The sequence below is a fragment of the Leuresthes tenuis genome, unplaced genomic scaffold (genome assembly GCF_036924035.1).
Source record: "Leuresthes tenuis unplaced genomic scaffold, fLeuTen1.0.hap1 SCAF_19, whole genome shotgun sequence".
NCBI classification, from domain to species: domain Eukaryota; kingdom Metazoa; phylum Chordata; class Actinopteri; order Atheriniformes; family Atherinopsidae; genus Leuresthes; species Leuresthes tenuis.
This window is the reverse complement of record NW_027325373.1, coordinates 30,741,979-30,768,764: the sequence shown is the minus strand read 5'-3', so window position 1 is coordinate 30,768,764 and position 26,786 is coordinate 30,741,979. Positions and strand designations below refer to the sequence as shown.

Below are 26,786 nucleotides of genomic sequence, written 5' to 3'. Positions count from 1 at the left end.
AGTGCTTCTGCTACATCCTGTAAATCCGGCAGCAGCTTCCGGTCAGAGTGATCAGGTGCGAGTCCTTGTGGAATCCTCATGTACTTCACAGGCAAGTATGTGAGCAGTTACTCTGAGAAGGCAGACGGTTTCTAACGTGAACGCGAGGTGAAACAGCAGCTGCATATGGCAGATGTATATATGCCGAATTTCATCACAGTTTGATGAGAAATAGTGCGTACACACTACACATGGGCACAGGCACCATTTACAAAAACTCATACAGACAAACGTAGTTTGTTTCTGGACAGTTTTATAATGTATATACAAAAGAAACATTAAAAAACAACAATACCACTTCATGTTCAGCAATTTACACCAGTGTTGCAGTTTAAACTTTTTTTTCCTCACAATTTAGGTTTTATTAAAGGTGATATCAGACTTTCTCAGTTGCCATAACAAAGATATAAATACAGAAATTTGCAGATTCTGTTGAGGTCATCATTTTCCTCCCTGGAGGGTCTTAGGGAAACTCTCCCACACTGGCTGCAGTGGCACCTCATATCTAGACTTGGATACGTCTAGAAGATGGAGTGGAGGAAAGATTTAAACTCCATTACATCTGAACTAATTATAGAACACAACTAGTAACAATATAATCAGTTTGGAACTGTCATTGATTAGTTATAACCATCTGACTGTGTTAACACACACTAACAGTTTAGCCAGGAAGAGTATTTTTAGTTTCAATTGTTTAATTTTGGAATTTAACCTGAGCAATAGATCTAAAATACATTGTACACAAAATATTAAAACTCTGTCCCCATCTCATCACACTTTCAAGTTTCCCTAATTATTTATATTTAAGCAAACATGACTATTCACATTTATCTAAAGAAGTCTAAGCAATGTCTCTTCAATACACCTTATAGCAAAATGTTTTTCTTCTTATTCATATGTAACTTAGAATACTATGCAGCAACAATTTCCATACCATGTGAACCAGCTTGGGCACTCTCCTTTCCCTTTCACTGGCTGAGTCCTGCATGATATATTGTCTCTCGCTTTCTCCCTCCTCATCTTGATGATGCTCTCCCCCCTCCATATCTTCATTACTGTGGTGTTCTCCCACCTCCTCATGTCTCTGGTCACCTTGGCCTTGTATTCTGTCTCTGTCACGTTTCTGTTGCTGTTCTCTCTCTCCTTCTACCTCCTCTCCTCCAAGTGGTTCATTTTCTACTTCTCTCGCCTTTCTCTTTGGTGAGAAAAACTACATATGCTACCTTTCCTCTTCATTTCTGTACGATGATTCAAAGTAACTTAACAAAGACGTAAAGTAGGCTTTAGTAGCTTACTTTACACAGGACTAACGTCAGACCTAGGCTAGGTCACCCAGCTAACATTATGTATAGTTAGGGAAATAAAGTCCTTCAACCTGATTTTTATCATCTCAAAATCAGAATCGCTACTATACTAGCACTGTGCTTTCATTATAATTTAATTTCTTGATAGATAGTTAATCAGTGTTCACCTCTTTGCTCCGGTCTCCTTTCCTCGCGACTCTCGGCTCTCTCGCTTCGCGCCATTCAGTTTTCCAAACAAAGCAGTCTCTTGCCGCTCTGTATCATCGGCACTGGCGTCATCGCGTGCTGCATTTATGATGGTCGGACATTGGAGATTCGCGATCGGAAATGTCAAATTGGCCATAACTTTTCTTTTAACCCTTGTGTGTTGTTCGGGTCTGTGGGACCCGTTTTCATTTTTTATTAAAAGAAAAATGATACAATTAATTAACTTAAACTGAGACTAACTGACTTTGGCTCATTTTCTGTGAAGAACATATATCAGAATACATATTTAAATACCACACACCATACACCCCCCCTACACATTTCTATTACATATAAGATGTCCGGGTCCACTGGACCCGGGGCTAATAGAAGTGTGGAAACTGATGTTCTTGCATACACGGCTGACACATCCCTGGTATCCTATGTGCCAAAGAAAGGCAAGAATGTGGTACTCATGAGTACACTGCCCAGGGATGGAAGAATCTGTGACCAGGAACATCACAAACCAGAGATCATCATGGATTATATGATGGCTTATATCTTCATTTGTAAGTTGCTTTGGATAAAAGCGTCTGCTAAATACATAAACATAAACATAAACGTTATAATGCCACAAAAGGAGGGGTAGACAACATGGACAAGCTGGTGACGGCCTACAGCTGCAAACGGAGGACTCTACGCTGGCCACTGGTGATATTCTTTGACATGTTGGACGTCTCAGTGTATAATGCCTTTGTCATTTGGAAGGCACTGAACCCAGAGTGGAAACGAGTGAAGCTCCAGAAAAGACGGCTCTTTCTTGAGGATCTGGGAAAGGCATAGTGAGACCACAAATCGAGAGAAGAAAACATGTCCCCAGAACCCCAGCCTCTGCAGCCATGGTAAGGAGGATTCAGGAGGAGAATGCTGGTGCCCTGTCCACCCAACCTACAGAACCACAATCTGCAGAGCCTGAAGTAAGTGTGTGATGCTGTTGCAGTACAACAAGAAGAAGCTGTGCGAAGTGTGCGGACCCAAGATGGACAGGAAAACACAATATACATGCATCAAGTGCAAAAAGTATATCTGCAACACACATACAGTAAAGCTCTGCCCCTCATGTGTTGTATAGGCTAGTGGCTAAAGGCCATGTGTTCTATGGGGCTGATGTGTTGTCTTGACTGATATGTTTACTCTGTATTCATGTGTTGCGCACCTGAATGAGTTAAATTTCAAGTTCAAAGAAATAGAAGTCAATAGTTTTGAAAAACCTTGCTTCACTTGTAAATTTGTTTCCACTCATGTCTTGATTTTGATTGATTTTCTTTATTATGTTTTAAATAACAAGTTATAAACGTGACCTAACAAAGGTAAAGGGCAAATATTAACCATATATATTGTTTACACTGCTTGTAATTGGGATAAAGTAAACATCTGTTCAGTATTTTAACATAAAAGTGTTTGATTGTGAGGCATTAAAAGCCACAAAATGCAAGGGGTCCATCAGACCCACAAACACTGGCTGAGTAACAACAACATGAACATCACACAAGGGTTAATACGTTGCTGCCAACTGGGGTGGCATTAGGGGTGGCAAGGCTTTCGTTCCCACCCTATGCTACCCCAGTAGATCCGCCCATGAGCAGCTGTATTACCTGCCTCAGTCAGCTTACAGGGATTTTCCTGTATGGAGAATTTGGTGGCAGCTGCCGCCACCAAATTCCTTACCGTCCCCAGTTGACGGCTGGTTTTCCATCAGTAATTTCACCAAGCGTTTCCCTGTCAGCATCTGTCATTTCATTCATATGCAACTGCAGTTGCACACAACCACCAGTAGTGGTAGTGGCGCTGTGCCGAAATTAGCACCAGCCGACATGTCAATTAAGCATCTTTTCAATAATACCCAACTGCAGCCACGGCAGCTCAATAATATTCAACTGCAGCAACCGCAGCTCAATAATACCCAACTGCAGCCACCGCAGCCCAATAATACCCAACTGCAGCCACAGCAGCTCAATAATACCCAACTGCAGCCACCGCAGCCCAATAATACCCAACTGCAGCCACCGCAGCCCAATAATACCCAACTGCAGCCACCGCAGCTCAATAAAACCCAACTGCAGCCACCGCAGCCCAATAATACCCACCTGCAGCCACGGCAGCTCAATAATATTCAACTGCAGCAACCGCAGCTCAATAATACCCAACTGCAGCCACCGCAGCTCAATAATATCCAACTGCAGCCACCGCAGCCTAATAATACCCAACTGCAGCCACAGCAGCTCAATAATATTCAACTGCAGCAACCGCAGCTCAATAATACCCAACTGCAGCCACCGCAGCCCAATAATACCCAACTGCAGCCACCGCAGCCCAATAATACCCAACTGCAGCAACCGCAGCTCAATAATACCCAACTGCAGCCACCGCAGCCCAATAATACCCAACTGCAGCCACCGCAGCTCAATAATACCCAACTGCAGCCACGTCAGCTCAATAATATTCAACTGCAGCAACCGTAGCTCAATAATACCCAACTGCAGCCACCGCAGCTCAATAATACCCAACTGCAGCCACCGCAGCCCAATAATACCCAACTGCAGCCACCGCAGCCCAATAATACCCAACTGCAGCCACCGCAGCCCAATAATACTCAACTGCAGCCACCGCAGCCCAATAATACCCAACTGCAGCCACCGCAGCTCAATAATACCCAACTGCAGCCACGTCAGCTCAATAATATTCAACTGCAGCAACCGTAGCTCAATAATACCCAACTGCAGCCACCGCAGCCCAATAATACCCAACTGCAGCCACGGCAGCTCAATAATACCCAACTGCAGCCACCGCAGCCCAATAATACCCAACTGCAGCAACCGCAGCTCAATAATACCCAACTGCAGCCACCGCAGCCCAATAATACCCAACTGCAGCCACCGCAGCTCAATAATACCCAACTGCAGCCACCGCAGCCCAATAATACCCAACTGCAGCCACCGCAGCCCAATAATACCCAACTGCAGCCACCGCAGCCCAATAATACTCAACTGCAGCAACCGCAGCCCCAACAATAGGGGAGGGGAGGGGAGGCAAGAGAAGGGAAGGGAGGGCGGGAAGATTAATGTATCGTATAAATTTAAGCCACTGTGATTGGTTAATGATTATGGCTGTCAACTTGTGATGTGCCAGTCCAATGAATGAGTTGTGGTCTTTAAACTCTGCCAAAGTGGAAATTGTGAGTAAAGGAAAAAGAAAAACGAAACCAAAAAGTGGAGCTCAAAAACGAAAAAATCATAAAGGGAAATTACACAGGCTGTGCGTACTAGCCTCCGACATCTCCGAATCTCGCGGGAGCGGGCGGCTGAAAAAAAACACTGTGGGATCGGGATGTATCCTAGCAACAGGATGTCAACAAATGATGTGGAAAGGAAGCTCAAAGAAGGTCTTTACAGCACAAGGACAAAGCAAGGCAACTCTGACATTTGGGGAAGTTTCTCAATTGTCTATGAATCTCTTTATTAATAGCCTATAAAATGACGTGTTTTCCCCTGCAGGACGGGAGAAGACACAAAATCAATGCATTTCTATTATTGTGCGGGCATAAATTCTCAAAGTTTTGCCGGTGCGGGCGGGTGTGGACATACACGTTGCGGGAGCAATTGTCAGAAATTCAGCCGGAGTTGGGTGAAGAAAACAGTCCTGCACAGGGCTCTACTGTGTATTTTAAAAGAACTTAACAAAGCGCTCATAGTGTCGTATGAGTATGTTAATTCAATTTCTGTATAGAGATATGTAGAGCTATGTAAATTTCTTTGACATTAAAATCATGTTTTGTTACAGTCAAAGTTATACTGCAGTGATTCATGAAGCATTATTTTATGTTTTACAAGTATGTGTTCCCGGTGGCGGTGGCGTGGAGGGCCTTGAGAAAGTGGTTAGCCCCGGGGCCCATGGTGATCTAATGCGGGCCTGCTTGTGCAAGTAAATGGTGGTTAAGCTGTCATGTAACTGAGCTGAATGTTAAACAAAGCACATTAAAAATCAATGAATATGCTTTAAAATAATACTTGTCATTTTTTGTAATTCATGTAAAATGGGTATTAGACTGCAAGTAAAACACTTGAGCTTGAGTCAGTTGAAGGCACGGTACATATGCACTTGTGATCAGGTACCACCACCCCATCATTTTAAGCCAGGAAAAACCCTGGCTTATATATATGTGCAGGGCCACAGCACCAGTGCTGTGAGGGTGTGCCACTGTACACAGTTATGTCTGTCCTGGTTGGAAGCCAGTATAATTAGAAAAACACAGTCTTCAGTTTGTGAAACAGAATAAACCAGTTTCACTGCAGTGTTGACTTCTTTCGCTGCTTTTTATCAGGAATACTTACTGTGACATATCTGAAGGTGTATGAATCAACTTCTTCTGGACAGCATGGTGGTTAACAGCACTGCCACCTTCCTGGTTTAAATCTCTGCTGGGTTCTTTCTGTTTGGGGGTTCGTCAGGTACTCCGGCTCCATCGCACTGTCTAAAAACAGTGTAACCCACATGGTTACTAAACCAATATTTGTAATTTAAGGGTAATACCTCAGTCCACCACTTGGTGGCCACCCAAGAGTAATGTCAGACGCATTGAACGTGATCTCGGTCTGACCTGTGCGTGAGCGTAGTCTGCACCGAGCACCATCTTACTCAGAGCTGAATCACCGAGCAGAGCACTCGCAAATGTAAACAAGCTGACGAACCGGGGAAAAGTCTTGAGTGTGCGTGAGCGAGAGAAATGTTATGCTACTGGGCTAGGTCTCAGGGGTTACATGCTGCCATTCCGACATCTCGCCATTCCGACATTGGTCTCCACACTTTTTTCCTCCTATGGTCGGAATGGCGGTATGTTTTGTTTTTTTTTAACATACCGCCATTCCGACAGTTCCTTTTAATAGCCTATGTTTTACCCAAAACATTTTGCACTAATGATATGCCGGCGCAAATACGCGCGCCGGCATATCAGCCTCGCAAACAAACTTTAATAATCTATTATCAAAATCCCCTGAAATGTCAAATATAAAAATACAGATATTAATGTAACTCTGGCGAGACTGAAACTGATTAAGCAGAAATACAGTGTCAGTGACCTGTCACAGCAGCCAGCTGGAGCGGAGCTCTCCACAGAGCCCATGCGTCTTTTGCACACTGTCATCATAAGCAAAAGTAATAATTGTGATTACAGATATCACGGCTACTGCACAGGACACAGTTGCGAGCACTCTGCCTTGCCTTGCCAATAGGAGAGGAGAGAAATGACAGCATAGAACGTATAAAACACAACAAAATGCAGTATAAACGTTTATTCATGTTATTCACGTGATTTATGAGTACTCGCTCCAATTTTGGGAAGCGCGGATGGGCTTTGCACATTTGGCACAAACACACAGCCGTTGCGCAAGGCTTTATACAGCCTGTTGATATCTTAAGGTCCTAACAGGTCACACCTGTGAGTAAATGTAGAGATTGTTTTTACATGGCATTACAGCTGAACATATAGCTTTTATCCACATTCCAACGTGGGAGAGCCTGAAGACGCATGTGCCAGACGCACATAGGCATGAGTAAAACCGATTTCACCACTTCATGCTGTTTATTTGCTTTCTTTTAGTCAACTTTCGTTTCTTTTGGATTCTTGTGCGTATTATGGAACCGTTTCGGTCCATATTTGTAAGCCTTTTTTCCTGGATTAAATTTTCGGAAGTTGAAACAAGTGGCATTGGAGTGTGTGATTAAAAACCACCGCGGACTGCTTCTCCAGTTGCCGAGACTTTGTGTTTTTAATAACGCTTATCTGTAAACATGTGTTAAACATTTAAATTGCATGAACAGAAAGAAGGGACTCACCTGTTGAGTAACGCACATTTCCATATACGGAAAGCCTTGTCGGAATGGTGGGTAGTTTGAATGTCGAAATAGCGGGATGTCGGAATGGTGGGATGTCGGAATAGCGGATGTCGGAATGGTGGGATGTCGGAATGGTGGGACGTTTGCATGTCGGAATAGCGGGATGTCGGAATGGTGGGATGTCGGAATAGCGGGATGTCGGAATGGCGGGATTTCGGAATGGGTGTTGCCACCCGTCTCAGGTTAGCTGTTGATATTAGCATGATATGAGAAGATTCCTGTTACTGAAGTATGTTCATAAAACCAGTCGGAGTCCATGATATGTTTCGCTAATGTTTTAAACCTACTCTGGTACATGTTGTATCATTGTGTACTTTGAAAAGAAGTTATAAAAAGATCGCTAACAACCTAGCGCGAAGCTAATGCTAATCGCGGTTAGTGCCGCTAACTCTGGGTTTTACCTGCAAAAGGTGGTGTGAATGCTAATTGTGAAGCTATACAAGCTAACGTGCTACTAGCTGGTTAAGCTAATGAGCCTTCACTGTGACTCATGATGAGAAATAGAGACAGTTATGGTACAGAAATGTGGTTATTTGATACCAGTTCTGGCTAATTATTTTTCCTGTTCATTGAGATGAATGTATTGAGTGTTATTGCACTGAAGTTGGTTAAATATTCATGTTGTTTAAAAGGAATGAGTTAATACTGTCACTTTATGGTTAAAAAGAGATAGAATTTATGGTTAAAAGATAAATACTGATTCATGGAGCTGTTTAGAAATATAAATAGAGCTTTATTGAGATAAGTTAAATTATGTTGAAATATAAGTTCATAATAAATATTAGTCATGGTAAAAATACTTATACTGTACTGTAAAAATATGCAGACTCATTTAAAGCATTTAAATGCAGTATATCCTTCATCTAGGTGTACATGTATGAAAGAAATGGAGTGAAAAGTGAAAGTAGAAAGATGCCATTGGAATAGAAAGTAATGATTATTTGTTCTACAATCTATGTGTAGACTGGTTTTTCGTTTGAAGGATTAGGATTTTATTCGAATTCCGGATCAAGGAGGTTCGGTGGCGAGCCATTAAAAACGAGCGATTCAGACGGAACGGTGCACGGTCAGGCCAACTGTGGAATCCACTCCGAGGAGCTTCTGACACAATCTCACGTCACTCGTGACACAGATAAGAACATAACACAAAATTCTACCCGGGTAGTAATTTATGGACTGAACTTTGAACATTATACACACAGAAAACGAACATAATCTGAACTCTAACAAGGAGGGACACTTTCTTTTGAACTTTTTTATTTTTTATTTATTTTGTCATTTTTCCACCGTTTTGAAAGAGCTCTATTTTTCTGTATCTTTTATTTTCATTCACTGCAAAATATTTACCTGTCGTGGCAATAAATTGTCAACTGTTAACCTCACGATATCGTACTTGTCTAACTATTACCAGCCCTCTGAACCTAGCAAGAATGTTAGTGTCATTTGTTTGTTGCTAATCAGACCACAGGCGCTACACACGCATGTTAAGTTAATTCATTATTCAACTAAGAGTGAGTGTGAGTGCATAAATGTGATGAAGTGGGTATAGAAAATAAATGGATTGACGCGGTGGATGGATCTTAATGTTAGGTTACTATAAACTTTCATTGAGACTTTGGTTTCCGATGTAAACTGTCTTATACTTTGGTTAGGAGGCAACACTTTAAGTTTCTTATAATAACCAATAAAAAAAAATCTATATATGGAAATCCTGCAGTTTTAAACTCAAGTGGATATATTCCCTTTTTTTTTCCATGCGGTGCAGTGTGAAATAGGAAATATCCACCCATCAGCTAAGTTTATGACTGTTAAACTGTGCTGGAAGTTGGTTTTTGATGATAGTCCCCATCACTGCATCACGTCTGTGATTTCTACTCAGGTTCTGAGCCATGCACTGACCTGTGTGCCCATCACATACAGTAAGTAGCTTTTACTTCGCTATCTCACTGTGAACAGTCCCTGCCAGCTGGATCACCATGGGGTAAAGGGTCTCTTTCTGCTAAAGTTTGGTGTGAACACAAATCCTCTAACACGAGGAATAATGTCACGTATGACTGATCAATCAGTTTTCACATCGTATATTATTATATCTAATATATTATATCGTATTGCATGTTTTTTTTAAAGATGCTTTTTGTAGAACAACATGAAGTAAAACTATTGTCCATCTCCTAAAGCTTAATTTTTAGTGGAGGCGCTTTTAATATTTTAAGAAGCCAGAATATGAGCTGTTAGGCGGCTTTAAGAGTCAGAAAATTTTCATATGAGAAGACATTATCAAGTATTTCAACTGAACAATAAAAAACATCAAGTAAAACCAAACCGATTAGTCGTTATCTTCTACAAACTGAGTTCCATCTTATTTTGGGTCTGTCGCATTTTATCTTTAAAGGTTTATCTTTCTTCCATGCTTCACCTATTTGTTCCGCCTGTCAGACACGATACTATAAAATGAATTCATGCTCAGCCGTTACCGTAAATTCAAAGCAAGTTTGTTGTGTATACGAGGATGCTCGGATTTAACAAAAGGGCTTAACAGATAAAAGCAACATGAGAGGCGTACGGGGGAGTCGACTCCGCCTGCTTCTGAGCATTTCGGCATACGTCGGTGACATTTTCCAATGTACCCAAAAGTTTAAGTTGAAAAAACGCATTGCGTCGAGCAACCCCATTGGCTAGTGCTACACACCGTAACATTTTCAATAAGCCGCCATACTGCCAACCCCTCTTTCATTCGGCTAGGAAAAGACAGAATATACTTCCAGGAATTGTTTCAAGAATATTAAAGTTCCTGCATTTTAATCGGCCTACTTTAATAGGCAGTTTATCTGTACAGTTTGGTAACTATTTTTTACACGGGTAATTTAGTCACTCTTTTAACAATGGCGACCACGGCTGAAACTCCTACCGGCCAGAGGGGCACGTGCGGCAGCGGCACACCGCTGAGCCCGACCAGGATAACAAGACTGCAGGAGAAACAGCAGCTCAGGGACCTCAACGATCGCTTGGCCGTTTATATAGACAAAGTCCGTAGTTTGGAGTCTGAAAACAGCGTACTCCACCTACAAATTAGCGAGAAGGAAGAGGTAAGGGGTCGGGAGCTGACCGGACTGAAAGCCCTGTATGAGACGGAGCTAGCCGACGCCAGAAGGTGTTTGGATGACTCCTCCAAAGAGCGGGCCTGGCTGCAGATTGAGCTGGGGAACATCAAATCCGATCATGAGCAGCTTCTACAGAAGTAAGCCTCCAACACTTTAACCATGCTACTCAGTTCAAAATGAAGAGCTAAAGACTTTGTGCTTACTTTGATTTTCGAGCCACTTTTGCAATATGACGCACGCGAGTCATTGTAGGCGGTCACTCGTTTGTTCGAAGCCGATAGTTGGAAGTATTCGGTTTTTATCCTACGGTGTGGATTATGCTTTTTTCTTTTTCTCCTTAATTCAGTGTAGGCTACTCGCAGTGTTTTATAGAAGTATTAAACATATTTGAAATGTCTGTGCTGCTAAGACACTGACATGGAGTCATGGCAGAAACTAACTTTATTAAAAGAAATCTCAAAAATAGACTTAATTCAGTGAGCCAGTGTAACACGGTGGTGCCTCAGGGTTAGAAACAGGTGTGGACTGTTTCGGTTTTATTTAGTTTGACACGATGCGCTGAGTTTTCTGGGGGAAGAGGATATGTGTCCAGACAGGTGAAGGGCAAAGTGCTGGGGCACTGACTGCTGCTGCTGCTGCTGCTGGGGCACTGACTGCTGCTGCTGCTGCTGGGGCACTGACTGCTGCTGCTGCTGCTGGGGCACTGACTGCTGCTGCTGCTGCTGGGGCACTGACTGCTGCTGCTGCTGCTGCTGGGGGGCACTGACTGCTGCTGCTGCTGCTGGGGCACTGACTGCTGCTACTGCTGCTGGGGGGCACTGACTGCTGCTGGGGCACTGACTGCTGCTACTGCTGCTGGGGCACTGACTGCTGCTGCTGCTGCTGGGGCACTGACTGCTGCTGCTGCTGCTGCTGGGGCACTGACTGCTGCGGCTGCTGGGGCACTGACTGCTGCTGCTGCTGCTGGGGGGCACTGACTGCTGCTGCTGCTGCTGCTGCTGCTGGGGGGCACTGACTGCTGCTGCTGCTGCTGGGGCACTGACTGCTGCTGCTGCTGGGGGGCACTGACTGCTGCTGCTGCTGGGGCACTGACTGCTGCTGCTGCTGGGGCACTGACTGCTGCTGCTGCTGGGGCACTGACTGCTGCTGCTGCTGGGGGGCACTGACTGCTGCTGCTGCTGGGGGGCACTGACTGCTGCTGCTGCTGCTGGGGCACACAGACATGTGGTGTGGAGAGACAGGTGTGGAGACGCTGTGGAACACAGGAAGTATTGTGTGTAGTCGTGAAGTTTGACCGGTGTCGGGCTGGGCCATCTGTATGGTGGGATTAGATTATTTCTTGAACATGTTTTGTGTTTCAGTTGTGATGAGGTCACCTGATTGCAAAGTATTTGCTCTGACAGCAATGTGCCAGATGTTCTGGACTAGTGTGACAGTGACCAGTTATTAACAGTCCTCCACTGGGATGAGATTAATTTATTCAAAACTGAAAGTCTGTGTGTGAGTGGGTCATTGCCTGTACTTGGGCTGTTCATATACTTGGAAGACCGCCCAAATAAAGTGTGTGTGTGGTTCTATGTCCGGTGACAACTGACAACACAAGTCATCTCAGGACACTTTAGAGAGTGGTGAGGATTTTATTTTTGAATGATGTGAAAAAGAGAGAGCTAGAAACTCTTTGACCACGATGACATTACCGTGAGCACATGTGTGGAGTCTCCTTTAAATCGGGGATGTTTGTCAGTGAGGAGACTGCACAGCTGAAGCTCCACAGTCCAAAAGTTGACAGAACATGATTTTGGCCACTCTAGTTGAATCCACACATGGATTTGGTATGCTTCCAACACAGACTGAAGATGCAGTAAATTTGGACCTTGCAATAATTGTAGCTGAAAATGCTGTTTCACCCCCAAAAACGTGGTAGTGCTTTTGAAACTACCCTGAACTTTGTTTAGGTGAACATTTCTGATGGGTGGGGTATTCGCAGCGTTTACTTTTTAGCTGTCTGTATGATATCCACAACAGCTGATAAAAGTTAACTGTAAGCTGTACCACAGGGACAGTTGTTACTGTCTGTTAACACAAGATGGCACAAATAAGCACTTCCTTGTATCTAATGGTGATGGAAGACGTAATGATGCCGTACGCAGCGTGATTTGCAGTGGTTTGGTTAATAGGGTTGTCAAAAATATCGTGTCAAGTGATGATAAATACTAAAATTTAGGATCTACATGTTCCTCAATATATATTTGTGAAGACTTTGACTATTTAATCCTCTCCAGTGCATAATGTCATGAAAAGAGTTAGGGAATCTGCAGACATCTCTTTGCACAAGAGACAGCTGAATGTGTGTGACCTTCAGGCCCTCAGGCAGCTCTGCATTACAGACAGGATTAAGTCCTGGAAAACACTGCATGGGCTCAAGAACACTTCTGGACAGCTACAGCTTTTCATCAGAAACGAATGGGACAACATTCCTCTCCCAAAGTTCCAGCAGCTGGTCTCCTCAGTTCCAGATGTTTACAGACTGTTCAAAGAAGAGGGGATGCTGCACAGTGGGAAACATGGACCTGTCTCAACTGTTCTGCTATTAAATTCAAGATGAGCTACACTATACTGCCAAAAGTCTTCACTCATCCATCCAAATAATTAGATTCAGGTGTTCCAGTCACCACAGGTGTATAAATTCAAGCACTTCAGCATGCAGACTGCTTCTACAAACATCTGTGAAAGAACGGGTCGCTCTCAGGAGCTCAGTGGATCCCAGCATGGTACGGTGACAGGATGCCACCTGTGCAACAAGTCCAGTTGTGAAATTTCCTCGCTGCTAAATGTTCCACAGTCAGCTGTCAGTGGTGTTATAACAGAGTGGAAGCGACTGGGAACGACAGCAGCTCAGCCACGAAGTGGTCGGCCACATGAATAACAGAGCGGGGTCAGCTGATCCTGAGGTGCACAGTGAGCAGAGGTCACCAACTCTCTGCAGAGTCCATCACTACAGACCTCCAAACTTCATGTGGCCTTCAAATCAGCTCAAGAACAGTGTGTAGACCGCTTCATGGGATGGGTTTCCATTAGGGGTGGGAATCTTTGGGCACCTTACGATTCCATTATAAAACGATTATTTAATTTATGTATATTGATGCACTTTTTCACAACATTTGTTTTTGTCTTACTGAATAAGCATTCATAACTTGCAATTCTGAAAAACGAAGCATTTGTAATAAGAAACAAGAGCTGAATTCATTTCCATTATATTTTATTAAACTAATGCGGCGCTCCGGAGCCTCCGCAGCAGATATAGAGCCTTAATCTTTGACGGACGCTGAAGCACAACACAGCAGCACATAGAAGATCGTGCCGAAACAAAATATGGAGGATCATATTTCCCGGCACTACACCTTGAAAACGTCATAATAACGTGGCTCTTGTCCAGTTCGCTTCCGCCACTGACATTGTAGAAGCCGAAGTGTTTCCACGTCTGCTTTTCAATTAGGAGGAGCTTTTCAGGTCTCACCGCGAGGTGGATAGCTGCAGTCAGCCATGTTTGTTCACCTCTGTGTGGCGTGTCCGCTCCTGATATGCTCCCTATCGTGTCCCGGAGATGACGCGTACCGCGCTTCTTAGTTCTGCATTTTAGAACCTTCTGTATTACTATAATCAAAATTTGGACGTTTATGAATCGATTCAGAATCGTCCACGTCCGAATAGCAATGCAACTAAGAATCAGACATTTCCCCCACTCCTCGTTTCCATGGCCGAGCAATAATAATACATTTTATTTGTATTGCACTTTATATTCAAAAATCTCAAAGTGTTATCTAAAAGATATTTTAGCAGTAAGCTTTCTTAAAAAGGTGAGTTTTTAGGTCACGTTTTAAAGCCTCTGCAGTCTGTGGAGCCGTCAGAGGGTCGGGGAGGGTGTTCTACAGCCTCAGAGCTGCAGAGGAAAAGGCCCGATCGCCCATAGTGCGGAGCTTGGTTCTGGGGATTTGGAGGGTGTTTTTGATTTCAGAGCGGAGGGTGCATGAGGAGGTATGGAGGGAGAGCTTGTACTTGGCTTGAATTATTGAAGTGCCTTGAGATGACATTTGTTGGGATTCAGCGCTATATAAATAAAACTGAACTGAATTGAATTGAATTGGTACATGTCACCCTCCCCTAAACAACAACAAGCCTTGTGTAGGGCTTTGCCTGCCACTGCATTTCTACCGGGGTGCCCCAGGTTTCTGTAGTGGGACCCCTTCTCTCTGTAGTGGACACCACCCCTCTGTGTGAGGTTATCAGCTTTCCTGATTTATTGTATCACTGCTATGCAGATGATGCAGGGAAAAAAACGGATCCACTGACACTAATTGATACCAGAAATTGGTGTGTAATTAGGGATGCCCATGTAAAGAAGGGCTTGTGACCTTTTACTAAATGTCATATAGGGCTGCACGATTATGACCAAAATCATAATCACGATTATTCTGATCAATAGTGAAATCATGATTATTAATCATTAATAAACATGTATTTTTATTGCACCATTTACAAACCATGTGCCAACAAGTTTTAGTGAAAAATTCAACTTTAAATTGGAATAAATGATAAATAATGGAAAATAAAAACTCAATAATTTAACGTTTTAAAGTACTAACTGTATTGATCGGACACATCTTTGGCCAAATAAAAAGATTATTGTCTCTGTCCTGCGTGTCTTTGGGAGGTGGATGGCTCGGGTTCTGCCCGGTGCAGGCTGCTGTAATGGTTGTCTGGGTCGGCGCTGGACACGGACGGGGAGTTTGGGAATTAACATTAGCTTTGGCCTTCATGCATTCCTCGTATTTAGGTTTGTGATGTTTTTTCAGGTGATTGAACAGATTAGTGGTGTTACTCTGGGGCAGACACCACTCTGTTACACTCTTTGCAAATAACTTGTTCTTGTTTAACGTCACTTGCCCTGAATCCAAAACAAGTCCAGACAATGGATGTCGCCCCGTTTCGAGGCTGAAGCTCCTCACCGTCCCCAGATGCTGCTGTATTCTTCTCGGCTTTCGGCATGACTTCTTCTCATCAGTCTAAGTCACAGACTGTCTAACCAGCTGCCTGCAGGCTGTCTGACTGCGTGCTTGTTATTCAGGCAGCTTAATGAAGCCTTAACCATGCTTTCGCCCCCTGGTGGTGGGTGGACTACTGTTTGAGAACATGTGGTTCGATGCAGGCAGCAGAGCTCGCATTTTGAATGTAAATATCGCTGACGATCAGGTTCCTTTAATTAATTAATTTAATTGTGATCACGATCAAAATACGATGAATTGTGCAGCCCTAATGTCATACCCCTCTCTGTCCACTTGACAACAAAATAAAGACCACTTACCCTAACTGTATCTTGTCAACCTCCTGCCAGCTACAATAAGAAGGACTCTGAGGCGGCTGGAGCTCAGGCCAGACTGAACGACTTGGAGGCTCAGCTGAACTCCAAAGAAGCCATGCTGGCTACTGCACTGTCGGAAAAGAAAGGCCTGGAGGCCGCGCTTGCTGAATTGCAGGAACAGCTTCAGGGGGTAAAATACTGATAGAAAATGAACAGTAACTTGCTTTTGTTTTGATCTCTTCTTTTGAAGCCTCCATTTAAAAACTTTTTTTCACTCTACCTGTTGTTTTGTGTCATCTCAGCTGGATACAGGTCTTGCTCAGGCCAAGAAGCACCTTGCGGATGAAATGCTCATGCGGGTTGACTTGGAAAACCGTTGCCAGAGTCTGACAGAGGAAATGGACTTCCGTAAGACTATGCAGGAAGAGGTGAGGACAAAAGCTGTTCAGTTACAGTGAAAGACCCTGCGCTGCAGTTCTTACCTGGGTTTCACTCAGTTATCAATAATGTGAGCAACGGTAAGAGCAGCAGGGCAGAACATGAACATAAAGACGAGTGGGTAACAAAGGCAGAAGCTGTGTGGAGAAGAGGAGCTGCAGCCTCACTGCCGGTTGCTCTTGGGCCTCACAGTAAAATGATACAGTGGTTTGCAAAAACATTCACACCCAGTTGAATTGTCCTATTTTGTTGCTTTATAACCTGGAATCAATGTTGATATTTTGGGCCCTTTTAATAATTTGATTTCTACAACTTTTTAAGATGCTGAAATGATGATGATGTAATGGAGCACCCCTTGAGCTGCTTGGAACAAGATCACAAAAGTGCGAATACCGTTTGAGTGCTAACTGTGCTCTCTATGCAGGAAGTGAAGGAAGCCCGGCAGCGGTACGAATCCCGTCTGGTGGAGGTGGATTCTGGACGAAAGGAAGAGTACGAGTACAAACTGACTGAGGCCCTGGCTGACATGAGGGCTCAGAATGAGGAGCAGATCAAGATCTATAAGGACAACATGGAGAGCGCCTATAAAGCCAGAGTATGAGAACACATGCTCACACATACTTTATGGGTAGTTGAGAAAATGTTCCTCATTCACAATAATGATCAAAATGAGCCAAGTTATGTGAGAAAGCCATCTGAAATGCAAAAGCCTGTGTCAGCACAGACTGACGATGCCAGCTGTGTCCACTTGGTCTCTTACAGGATCTCTTGAAAACACCACTAGTAAATGTTGGGTACTTAAACTCATGAATCACAGAAGCAGTCAAAGTTCTGTATGAATGAGTTGTTCTGTCCAAACTTTTGTTTGGCTCTGTGCACATGAGCTGTCTCAGTCCCCTTTAAGATGAGACTGGTTGAAGAGAAGTTGATTATTTCACCTGCGTAATGTGGCCCAACCACTTCTAATACTCATACCACAAAGTATGCTTTTTCCACCATACCGTCATGTCTCCAGTCATTTAATGACAAGCCAGACTAAATCATCCTTGCTCACACTTAGCAACAATCTGTGTGTGTTTTAACAGTGAGGTAAAACTGCATAAAGTACCTGTAAGAATACCAAGAAGCACACCAAGTAGATCTTGACTAACTTCCTGCTCGCCAGGAAGTGGCTAACACTGCTCAGTTCCTCTTTGAGGGTGTAAATACAGTATCAAGTTGATGTTGCTGACTCTCAAACCGTCTGTTTGTCTCCAGTTAGAGGACTTGCATCACTTATCCGAGATGAACGGAGCATCGGCCAACGTGGCCCGAGAGGAGCTCAGGGAGTCGAGCCTCAGGATTGAGAGCCTGACCACCCAGCTGGCAGCACTGCAGAAAGAGGTGGAAATACCGTTTTTCTCATAAAGTTGTTTTTGGAAAGAATTTCAAATGGTTTGTTACACGAAGGAATGCACAAATATGGAGTAAGAGCTAATTACAACATGGAATGAGCTCGTTGTTGTGGTTGATACTAATGCCCTAACTAACATTAACCTGATAAATGGGAATCTTCTCCATTTCTAGAATAAGAAATAGATTTGATTATTGTAAACTTTGTAAATGACTTTTATGTCTTATTTACAATATGTAGAGTAGTTGTTTTCAGGCCTTCTGTGTAGTTTGACAACATATAAGGCACAGAAACCACAGAATAACTGTGCTGCGTTGGCCTGAGGGCTCACTTCCTGAAGCTTTATACATAATACACAATGATATGGCGTAAATGAGGTGTGATGGAGGAAGACTGGCCATGGTGGTCAGTCACATACTAATTATGTAGTCAGATATTCATATTTGATGCCATCATTTATGCTGACACCAACACAGCTCCTCCCCTCAGCAGCAGCTGAACAGACACACATAACGGTGATGAACACACAGTTTGACCTACACAAACCCCAAACTGATGTTTTATGTAAAGCACATGAGGTAATCTTCCACTTTAAATGAAGCAATAGTTCATTCTGTAATCTGTCCATTTTTATCATTAATGCATCCAACGGGAAAGGAACGACAAAGTGCTGCATTAAATTAGATTGAAGATGTGCTCCTTTGTGCTACTGTTCAGATTTTTTAGGTCAGACCACCAGATTTAAATGTTTTAATACAAAACTTCTTTTCATTTCATCCATTTCTAATGAAACGAGCATTTAGTTATCATATGCAAGTAACCATTGATTACACATTTGAGTTGTAATCTCAGTGTTGGATTAATGTAACTTTTCTTCTAAATTGATCCAGAAATTCAGTGAGCTGCACACATCTGCCACAAAGACAAAATGTAGGTGTGCAGGTGGAGCATGAAAGGCAATCCTGGAAGAACGCTTTGTTTTTACAGCTAGGTGTGATCACCGTGGCAACAGCAATGTACCAGTTTAAAATGTGTCTGACTGACCTCCTTGTCTACATTCAGACTCGTGGCTGGCGAGATCGTATAACGGAGCTCGAGGTAGCTTTGACACAGGAGAAAGACACGAGTCGCAAGCTGCTGGCAGACAAAGACCGTGAGGTGGCTGAGATCCAAGCCAAAATGCAGCTGCAGCTCAATGAATACGAACAGCTGCTGGATGTGAAACTGGCCCTGGACATGGAGATCAATGCCTACCGCAAACTTCTGGAAGGAGAAGAAGAACGGTGTGTTCCCATCCGTTTTTGGTTGCATTATTGGAGTTGTTTTGCATCTGACACACCCACGCATCTCCATCTCACTGTGGCATTTCTCTCCTCCAGACTGAAGCTGTCTCCCAGCCCTTCATCTCGCGTCACAGTGTCTCGAGCCTCATCCAGCAGCCGCAGTGTGAGGACCACTCTGGGAAAGAGGAAGCGTATTGATGTGGAGGAGCAGGAAGCCAGCAGCTCGGTGTCCATCGCTCACTCTGCCTCGGCCACAGGACCCATCTGCATTGATGAGATTGACACGGATGGCAAGTTTATCTGCCTCCACAACAGCGGAGATGAGGTTAGCTTCTGGTCCCACATTCTTGGAGTTCTTTTATGGTTGTGTTTTTCTCAGTTGAAATGATTGTATGTGTCTCAGGACCAGGCCATGGTGGGTTATGAGATGATTAAGACCATTGGAAACGCCGTAGCCACCTACAAATTTACACCCAAATATGTCCTTAAGGCTGGCCAGAAAGTCATGGTAAGAGTTTTTCTGCTCAGATTCTGATTATTTGCCTTGCTTTGGATGTAAAGAATGTGAAGAATTCCAAATGTATTTTAGGCGGTTTAAAATCATGTCCGATTGTTATTTTAGTGTGAATGTCGGAAACATTAGAAATGCTTGTTTTCTTTCCTCCTGGTGGATTGACAGTGAGCTCAGCCGGCAGAAGGAGAGAAGACACCTGTTTGGAGTTTTAACAGCCTGTAAATGTGAGGATTACTGTTGGCTTTTGTCTTTGCTGTGTAGATTTGGGCATCTGATGCTGGTGTGAGCTCCAAACCTCCTGTAGACCTGGTGTGGAAGAACCAGTCCTCCTGGGGTTCGGGGGAAGATGTCAGTGTGGTGCTGACGAACCCGCAGGGCGAAGTGAGATTTGCTTTCTGCCTCCACTGATCTGCTACCATCACCACCCCCTTCTATTCTTTTTTTCTGTGGTGTTAAAATCCAGGGAAGAAAATACATCTGCCTGGCATTGATGGTGATGTTTTGGATGCAAAATGACAATCGTGTGTTTTACAGGAGGTGGCAAAGAGAACCACTTCATACAAGACGGCAATAGAAGAGGAGCAGGGAGAGGAAGATGATGATAACGGAGTAGAGGTTGTTGAGGAAGACCTCTTCCATCAGCAGGTGAGCTTTGGGAGTTTAAAGATGCAAGTCAAAGTTCTGAGTGTGTTTACACGGATGAACACATGTTCAGTCTGAAAATATGGGTTAAGTGTAATACACACAGAGCAGGCTGACGTCATCCTTTAAAGACCCTCTGTGGGCGTCTGAGCTGATGGACGGACAGTCGTGAGAGAAAACGGGTCAAATCGCTGGTTGTCAGTGCAACTACAGATGTCGCTATTTGACCCCAAAACGACCTGCATCGCAAAGACACAAACGGGATGGTGCGAAGTGAGGGTGTGTCTGCTGTCATGTTAGTTTTCTCCTGCTTTACACTACAGTCCATCTGGAGTACCGATGGCCTCAAACTCTGATCATGTCCTACACAGGTCAGGAGACACCTCGTCACATGCATCAAATACTCTTTTCCGTCCTCTCAAACCCCAGCTGGTGGAGGCGGATGGCCACCCTTCCTGAGTCTGGTTCTGCCAGAGGTTTCTTCCTGTTAAAAGGGAGTCGTTCCTTTCCACAGTCCCTCAGGCTCAGGACGGGAGATTGGACTGAAAACAAGTTTCTGTGCAATCTGTTGGTTTCCTTAGCTAGAATATTATTTTTTGAATTGGCTCTTTATGAATTAATTGGATTATGATTACAATGAATTGAATTCCAATTGGCTTGAATTGGACTATATTATTTCAGTGCCTTGAGATGACAATTGTTGTAATTTGGCGCTATATAAATAAAATTGAATTGAAATTAAATACACTACAGTGTGTCTGTGTGCCAACAAGTCAATGTCCTCGTATTTAGGCCTTTCCATGAAAGCACCATGTTGATCCAGACCAGTGTTTCCCAACCCTGGTCCTCAAGCCCCCCCCGCCCTGCGTGTTTTCCATGTTTCCCTGCTCCAGCACACCTGATTCAGATGAATGGGTCAGGTGTTAAAGCTCTGCAGAAGGCTGAGGACGACCCATTCAGACTACCATTCTGGGCCTGCTCAACCAGGTCTCCATTGCTATTTTTGAAGCTTAGGAGGCGTGAATTGGAAACGGTAAAAAAAACATCCACTAATGCTACAAAAAAAGACATGAGTCTGTCTGTTTCAAAGAAGAATTGCTGCACAGAAGTAGCGAAGGACACAGCTTTGTGAATCATATCTGACCTGGTAAACGACGCGACTCGCCATCAGTGCAAACATCTCAGTCCTGTCTCCTTTTGTCCATTTTCACTTCAGATCTGCTTCGTCAGTGGACGCAGACTTTGCTGTGGTGTGTTTGTAAAAGTTTTCTTTAGATTTGTTTTACATGAGCCTGTTTTGGTGACTCTGCAGGGAGACCCCCATGCTGCCAAGAGAGGCTGTTCCATCATGTGATCCAGCTCCACCAACCAGCCTCCACCTCTGAGCCCAGCCACTCTGCTGCCAACTACAATAGTACTATTTTTCTATCTTTTCTAGTGTATTTCAACTAAATGTATGGCTTTGTTTTTTTTCTCTCTTGTGTTTGTCATGAAAAACAGCTTTTAGTAGATGCTTTCACCTGGAAAAACCCAAATAACATGGTTATTGAACAAAATGTTTGAATGTCTTAAAAACGAGCTGAAGTGGCTTCATTCAAGGACAGGCTGTGTCTTGAGAAATTCACTTGTGTACTTTGTCATTTTTTACACTTTTTTTTTTTTTTTTTAAAGTGATTTGATATTTAATGTTATTGATGCTATATTTTAGGCCTTTAAAAATACTAGAGAAACCATAAGCTGTCAGTGATTAGTTTAGGTCAGGGTTAGTTATAATCATTAATTTAATGGACTAAAATCCTCTTAAATGATTTGGGGGGAAATAAAGTCCACAGTCGCCTCCATGGTTACAGGAGCTGAGATGTCCCAGCTGAACTTCTGGTCAGAGGATTTGACTTGGTGAATGGACAAAGCTGTGGCTGTGTGATTGTATTTCTAAGAACATCTCAGATTTCAAACAGCTGTCTTAATGTGTAGCATTAAAATTGAGAATGAAAACACTCCTGGTGGTAGTATTTACAGCCTAGTATCTTCTCAATATCTGACCTAAGACACTACAAAAATAGGCTGAAAGTTTCAGCAGGATGTCCAGATGTCTGTGAACTGCTACACTTTGACAAATGTAGCCACAGGCGGGGTCTTCAGTGTCATGTTGCAGAACACAGAAGTTTCTCCTAGTCGACTAAAAAAGCAGAGCACCAATAATGGAAGTGTTGATTGTATTAACTTTTGATAGTTGAAGTGTTTGAACTACTTTCTGTGTTACTATGCATGCTATAGTTTTCTGTAACCTTCATAGTCGAATGAATAAATGTCTTCTTGTACTTGGCTTTGTCATCACTCTAACATTCCGTTTAGCTTCGCCATGCTTGTCACCAAAGCAGAGGACGGTTTTTACTTTGTCAGCTTCGGTACAATGGTTGCTAGCTTCTGCAGGCTTCTGCCCAGCTGAGGCAGTGTACAACCACCGAAGAGAAGACCGTCATCAGCTTATCCACTGCTAACACAAGATGACAACATGATCCAACGAGGGGGTTTAGCCCAGCCCAGAAGTTCCAACACAAAAAGCTAAAGAATAATGTAGTAATAGTGTAAGCAGTTAATTCTGGGCCCTCTCAGTACTAATAACATGCATTTTTAACCAATCATCGTAGCACATGTCTATTAAATAGATATACATATCTTTTAATAACAGCCTAAGATGTCAAATACACAGGTTTGAGGGGTTTCTTTCCATCTCTAATCAGAGAGTAGACATGCTTTTTCTGGAAATGATGAGGTGAACACAGCAGCAACACACAGCATATACATTTACAGAATCTCACAGGACGTCAGCATGTTTCCTAACTTTGTTTGGGCTTACCAGCCATAGAACATGGTCTGGAATCATTGTTTCAGAACGGCAGGATAACACACAGTGAGGGACAAACAGCTGCTGAGGGCTGAGATTACTCTGAGAAACTATAATAATGGCAGAAATGAAAAGAGGACATTTTCTGCTCTCCGAGATGCTGATGGGACAGATTATGGGACCAATCAACACTGACCAGAGGGCCTGCTGGATGGATGCAATGGGAAAAATGATCTGCTGCCTTGGGTTCTTGGTAATAGAGCAGATTGGTCAGAAAGAAGAAATGAGCCAATTTAGCGACAGTCATCTACAAATGTACTATACTGGCAGGTCAAGTATTTGATTAAACATGACTGACACTTCATTTTTTACAACCGCCTCATATGTGCTCTGTCTGGGACACGCAAACCATATCCTCTGGATTAAAGAGGAGCAAAGTCATCCAGTGTTCAACTACACACAGTTAAAAGGTCAGCATCCATGATGGCATCTTTCATGCTGATTACTATGTAGAGTGTTGGGGGGGCACACATTACAACACAATGACCCTCCAGGCAAAGTCAACGTGCTGAACAGGTCTTACTGCTGTTCAGATTGCTCAACATTTCAAAGACGTGCCTTATGTGACACAAAGATATCCATCTGGTCCCCTCACTACCAACACAAGTGTGTAGATGTTGCCTTGTCTCAGCCTTTTTTAATCAGATTCAAAAGGAGCAAATAGTCCCTCAATGTGCTCCGTGTTTCAGCCTTTTTTTAATCAGATTCAAAAGGAGCAAAAAGTCCCTCAATGTGCTCCTTGTCTCAGCCTTTTTAATCAGATTCAAAAGGAACAAATAGTCCCTCAATGTGCTCCGTGTCTCAGCCTTTTTTTAATCAGATTCAAAAGGAGCAAAAAGTTCCTCAATGTGCTCCGTGTTTCAGCCTTTTTTTAATCAGATTCAAAAGGAGCAAGTAGTCCCTCAATGTGCTCCGTGTTTCAGCCTTTTTAATCAGATTCAAAAGGAGCAAAAAGTCCCTCAATGTGCTCCTTGTCTCAGCCTTTTTAATCAGATTCAAAAGGAGCAAATAGTCCCTCAATGTGCTCCTTGTCTCATTCTTTTTAATCAGATTAAAAAAAGGAGCAACAAGTCCCTCAATGTGCTCCGTGTTTCAGCCTTTTTAATCAGATTAAAAAAAGGAGCAACAAGTCCCTCAATGTGCTCCGTGTTTCAGCCTTTTTAATCAGATTCAAAAGGAGCAAAAAGTCCCTCAATGTGCTCCTTGTCTCAGCCTTTTTAATCAGATTCAAAAGGAGCAAATAGTCCCTCAATGTGCTCCGTGTTTCAGCCTTTTTTAATCAGATTCAAAAGGAGCAAATAGTCCCTCAATGTGCTCCGTGTTTCAGCCTTTTTTAATCAGATTCAAAAGGAGCAAATAGTCCCTCAATGTGCTCCGTGTTTCAGCCTTTTTTAATCAAATTCAAAAGGAGCAAAAAGTCCCTTAATGTGCTCCTTGTCTCAGCCTTTTTTTAAATCAGATTCAAAAGGAGCAAAAAGTCCCTCAATGTGCTCCTTGTCTCATTCTTTTTAATCAGATTAAAAAAAGGAGCAAAAAGTCCCTCAATGTGCTCCGTGTTTCAGCCTTTTTAATCAGATTCAAAAGGAGCAAAAAGTCCCTCAATGTGCTCCTTGTCTCAGCCTTTTTAATCAGATTCAAAAGGAGCAAATAGTCCCTCAATGTGCTCCTTGTCTCAGCCTTTTTTGATCAGATTCAAAAGGAGCAAAAGGTCCCTCAATGTGCTCCGTGTTTCAGCCTTTTTTAATCAGATTCAAAAGGAGCAAATAGTCCCTCAATGTGCTCCTTGTCTCAGCCTTTTTAATCAGATTCAAAAGGAGCTAATAGTCCCTCAATGTGGTCCGTGTTTCAGCCTTTTTTAATCAGATTCAAAAGGAGCAAATAGTCCCTCAATGTGCTCCGTGTTTCAGCCTTTTTTAATCAGATTCAAAAGGAGCTAATAGTCCCTCAATGTGCTCCGTGTTTCAGCCTTTTTTAATCAGATTCAAAAGGAGCAAAAAGTCCCTCAATGTGCTCCGTGTTTCAGCCTTTTTTAATCAGATTCAAAAGGAGCAAAAAGTCCCTCAATGTGCTCGGTGTTTCAGCCTTTTTTAAATCAGATTCAAAAGGAGCAAAAAGTCCCTCAATGTGCTCCGTGTTTCAGCCTTTTTTTAATCAGATTCAAAAGGAGCAAGTAGTCCCTCAATGTGCTCCGTGTTTCAGCCTTTTTTAATCAGATTCAAAAGGAGCAAATAGTCCCTCAATGTGCTCCGTGTTTCAGCCTTTTTAATCAGATTCAAAAGGAGCAAAAAGTCCCTCAATGTGCTCCGTGTCTCAGCCTTTTTTAATCAGATTCAAAAGGAGCAAAAAGTCCCTCAACGTGCTCCGTGTTTCAGCCTTTTTTTAAATCAGATTCAAAAGGAGCAAATAGTCCCTCAATGTGCTCCGTGTTTCAGCCTTTTTTAATCAGATTCAAAAGGAGCAAAAAGTCCCTCAATGTGCTCCGTGTTTCAGCCTTTTTTTTAATCAGATTCAAAAGGAGCAAGTAGTCCCTCAATGTGCTCCTTGTCTCATTCTTTTTTAATCAGATTCAAAAGGAGTAAAAAGTCCCTCAATGTGCTCCGTGTCTCAGCCTTTTTAATCAGATTCAAAAGGAGCAAAAAGTCCCTCAATGTGCTCCGTGTCTCAGCCTTTTTTAATCAGATTCAAAAGGAGCAAAAAGTCCCTCAATGTGCTCCGTGTTTCAGCCTTTTTTTAATCAGATTCAAAAGGAGCTAATAGTCCCTCAATGTGCTCCGTGTTTCAGCCTTTTTAATCAGATTCAAAAGGAGCAAATAGTCCCTCAATGTGCTCCGTGTTTCAGCCTTTCTTTAAATCAGATTCAAAAGGAGCAAAAAGTCCCTCAATGTGCTCCGTGTTTCAGCCTTTTTTAATCAGATTCAAAAGGAGCTAATAGTCCCTCAATGTGCTCCGTGTTTCAGCCTTTTTAATCAGATTCAAAAGGAGCAAATAGTCCCTCAATGTGCTCCGTGTTTCAGCCTTTCTTTAAATCAGATTCAAAAGGAGCAAAAAGTCCCTCAATGTGCTCCGTGTTTCAGCCTTTTTTAATCAGATTCAAAAGGAGCAAAAAGTCCCTCAATGTGCTCTGTGTTTCAGCCTTTTTTAATCAGATTCAAAAGGAGCAAATAGTCCCTCAATGTGCTCCGTGTTTCAGCCTTTTTTAAATCAGATTCAAAAGGAGCAAAAAGTCCCTCAATGTGCTCCGTGTTTCAGCCTTTTTAATCAGATTCAAAAGGAGCAAAAAGTCCCTCAATGTGCTCCGTGTTTCAGCCTTTTTTAATCAGATTCAAAAGGAGCAAAAAGTCCCTCAATGTGCTCCGTGTTTCAGCCTTTTTTAATCAGATTCAAAAGGAACAAATAGTCCCTCAATGTGCTCCGTGTTTCAGCCTTTTTTAAATCAGATTCAAAAAGAACAAATAGTCCCTCAATGTGCTCCGTGTTTCAGCCTTTTTTAATCAGATTCAAAAGGAGCTAATAGTCCCTCAATGTGCTCCGTGTTTCAGCCTTTTTTAATCAGATTCAAAAGGAGCAAAAAGTCCCTCAATGTGCTCCGTGTTTCAGCCTTTTTTAATCAGATTCAAAAGGAGCAAAAAGTCCCTCAATGTGCTCCGTGTTTCAGCCTTTTTTTAAA

The 26,786-nt window shown here is 43.0% G+C and overlaps 2 protein-coding genes across 2 annotated transcripts in view; both read left to right on the top strand.

The window, feature by feature from the left end:
- The window catches only part of prrc1 (proline-rich coiled-coil 1), a 150,948-nt gene that overhangs the window by 31,811 nt on the left and 92,351 nt on the right, over positions 1–26,786 (top strand). The window lies entirely within an intron of this gene.
- lmnb1 (lamin B1) lies at positions 10,185–22,532 on the top strand. Its single transcript, XM_072371804.1, has 11 exons — positions 10,185–10,719; positions 15,975–16,131; positions 16,244–16,369; positions 16,804–16,974; positions 17,637–17,762; positions 18,835–19,055; positions 19,152–19,380; positions 19,459–19,563; positions 19,831–19,950; positions 20,104–20,214; positions 21,524–22,532. Exons 1-11 carry the CDS (start codon positions 10,364–10,366, stop codon positions 21,563–21,565), a joined length of 1,764 nt encoding a protein of 587 aa, XP_072227905.1. The 5' UTR covers positions 10,185–10,363; the 3' UTR covers positions 21,566–22,532.

Bases quoted from the DNA above. Each gene is read 5' to 3' on its own strand.
- lmnb1 (XM_072371804.1), top strand. From the start codon at position 10,364: ATGGCGACCACGGCTGAAACTCCTACCGGCCAGAGGGGCACGTGCGGC. The intron at 10,720-15,974 runs GTAAGCCTCCAA...ACCTCCTGCCAG, and splicing joins CATGAGCAGCTTCTACAGAA to CTACAATAAGAAGGACTCTG. The intron at 19,564-19,830 runs GTAAGAGTTTTT...TTTGCTGTGTAG, and splicing joins AGGCTGGCCAGAAAGTCATG to ATTTGGGCATCTGATGCTGG.